This window comes from Triticum urartu, chromosome 4A (assembly GCF_056163025.1).
Source record: "Triticum urartu cultivar PI428250 chromosome 4A, HENAU_Tu73, whole genome shotgun sequence".
NCBI classification, from domain to species: domain Eukaryota; kingdom Viridiplantae; phylum Streptophyta; class Magnoliopsida; order Poales; family Poaceae; genus Triticum; species Triticum urartu.
In genome coordinates, this window is record NC_141876.1 from 140,261,515 (window position 1) to 140,264,171 (window position 2,657).

General features: G+C 60.9%; 1 protein-coding gene across 1 annotated transcript; it reads left to right on the forward strand.

Annotated features, from left to right (window-relative positions):
- Positions 1-213: 213 nt before the first annotated feature.
- LOC147975151 (uncharacterized) lies at positions 214-1,272 on the forward strand. Its single transcript, XM_087520295.1, has one exon. The coding sequence runs from the start codon at positions 214-216 to the stop codon at positions 1,270-1,272; it is 1,059 nt and encodes a 352-aa protein (XP_087376421.1).
- Positions 1,273-2,657: the final 1,385 nt, after the last annotated feature.

Genomic DNA, 2,657 nt, shown 5'->3' on the forward strand with positions numbered 1-2,657 from the left:
CGCCTTTCCCTTCTTGAGCTCCCGGTTGCCGACCCGGAGGAGAAGAAAGCCAAGGCCAAGGACGTGAAGAGCAAGGGAGCGGCCGTACTCGCGGCGGAGCCAGACAGGAAGCACGTCAGGGACCAGCCTGAGTCATCCAAGGGCAGTCGACCGTTCTGTGCCTTCCACAATGTACACAGCCACAACACCAACGATTGCCAAGAGCTCAGGGCCATGCGCGACGGCCGCTTCGGTCGACGCCCCGGGCGCAACGACCTAGGCTACGGCCATGGAGGAGGATGCGGCGGAGGACGCTGGGACGATCGGGGCCCACGCCAGGAGTGGCGTGACCGGCCTCGTGAGGACCATTGGCATGATCAGCCTCGCGAAGGTGCCTGGAGGGATCAGCCTCGCGAGGACCGTCCTCAGGGCAATGCTGGGCTTCCTCCACTGCCGCCACCAAGAAGGAACGACGACCACCATCAAGACGAGGGGGCTGGGGGCTTCCAGGAGCCGCGTGCTATCGCCTGCATCTTGGGCGGAGCTCAAGCCCCAGCCTCACAGCGTATCTTCAAGCAGTTTGCTCGCGAGGGGAACGGGGTTCTTCCCAAGCTCGAGGCTACACACCCGCTCAGGTGGTCCAAGTGCGCTATTACCTTTAGCTCAGCAGACCAGCTCAAGTGCGCGGCCACCGCCGGTGCTCTCCCAATGCTTTGTTCACCTGTCATCAGCAACGTGCAAGTCACCAAGACCCTCATCGACGGCGGCGCAGGGCTCAACGTCCTGTCCGTCGAGACGTTCGACAACCTTCAAGTTCCATACGATCAGCTTCAGCCCACTAAGCCCTTCTCGGGCGTGACTGGCAGCTCCACCATGCCGATAGGTCAGGTCCGCCTCCCGGTCACCTTTGGAGAATGCAACAACTACCGCACCGAGCTCATCGATTTTGACGTTGCCCACATTCGTCGGGTGTACAATGCCATCCTCGGGTATCCAGCCCTGGCCAAGTTCATGGCAGTGACGCACCACGGCTACAACGTCCTCAAGATGCTAGGGAGCGGCGGGATCATCACAGTCCCCTGCGAAGAAAGAGAAGCGGTGTGCTCCTTCGAGCGCGCCTTCCAAGCAGCGTCAATCGAAGACCCCAGCAAGAATGCAGCTCATTACCCTCTTGAGGTCATCCCCAAGAAGAAGAAGAAGCTACCCCGTGCCGAACCTCGGGAGGGCGGCACCGCAAGTGGTACCTCGTCAGGATCAGCACCCACACCTGGGGCGCCTCCCTCTATTGCATAGGAAGGCGCGCCTGGCGCCCTCCTTGGGTAGGGCTCGGGGGCTCTTTTTTGGAGGGCCTCACACCTTGCCAACATTACGAGGGAGGTGCTCGGGCACCACTTGGAGGCGTGCTTCGTGGCACGACTCCCTTAGGAGGACACTGTGCAAGGAGCGCCCGGCGCTCAGGAGTTCATCACCAAGGTATCTCAGGAGCTTCAGGAAGCAAGAGCAATACGCGGCGACTGCCACCCACCTAGCGTTGCTCCCCACCCAGGCGAGGGTGGTGAGCTACGCGTCTGCATCGACATACCAGGGCTCAACCGAGCCACATCTCAGGAGCGCTTCTGGCCTTCGTGTGTTGGGCGCTGTGAAGGTCCACCTCATAGCTACGTTCGCATGCCTTTCGGCCTGCCGAGCGTGGCTGCTGCCTTCCAGCGCAACCTGCGGAGCGTCATGGCGGGTCAGGAGGACAGGCACCACGCAGTCCTGGAGGAGATGGCGACGGTCCTCAAGGAACCACCTGGACCCCCAGAGCCTCCCGAGGCTCAGGGCCCCGGTGGCTCATGAGGAGCAACCCCTTCGCCGTGTACCTTCAGCTGCCTCAACAGCCCTTCATCAATGGAACTAGGTGAAATTTTCCATGTTTATTTAGCTGGGAGCACCCCTAGGGCTGCATCATTCCCAGGCCGCGTGGGTTCGTCCCTGTGGCATGTATCCCTTCTTTTTTACGTCTTTAGCTTACCTCGCTGGGGGCGCCCCTCGGGCTGCATCATCCCCAAGCTGCTCGGGCCTGACCCGGTGGCACGTATCGTTCATGCATTTACCTGAGCTAGTTTTCCTTCCATGCTTAATCTATCTATGACTATCACCTACTTGATTGTCACCCACCACGGGAGCCGCTCGCCGGTCGTCTTTCTTCAGGACCCTTCACGTGAGAGGGTTAGGCATGGCGTCTGTGCTCGGGCCCGTCCCTGTAGCGTTGATAAATCCAACGACTGAGCTCTGTCTGGCGGGCCAGCCCCGTTCACGTCACCTCCTGGGGCCATTGGTGCTTGGCTTTCTCACGCGATAACCTCAGGAGATTCGTTCGACGCAGGTTGTCTGACCACCTCGCAGGACCAACACAGCGAACAAGAATCAAGACCAGGCGCAACCCGCCTTGAGGAAGGGCCTCGTGAGTCCCGCGCTGGCTCACAAGTGCCCGGACACACCTCGTCCAGCCCTGCCGTGCAAGCCACGTGTCAGGGCGGGGCTGTACATGCCCGGGGGCTCTCCCATAAGCCAGCGACGGACCAACGATCACCATGGAGATTTTTGCCCTTCCTCGCGCTAACTTGCAGGAACTTCCTGAGGACTATCGCGGGCAGCACCGCGGACTCTCTCTCTCTTCTCCCATGCAATTCGCT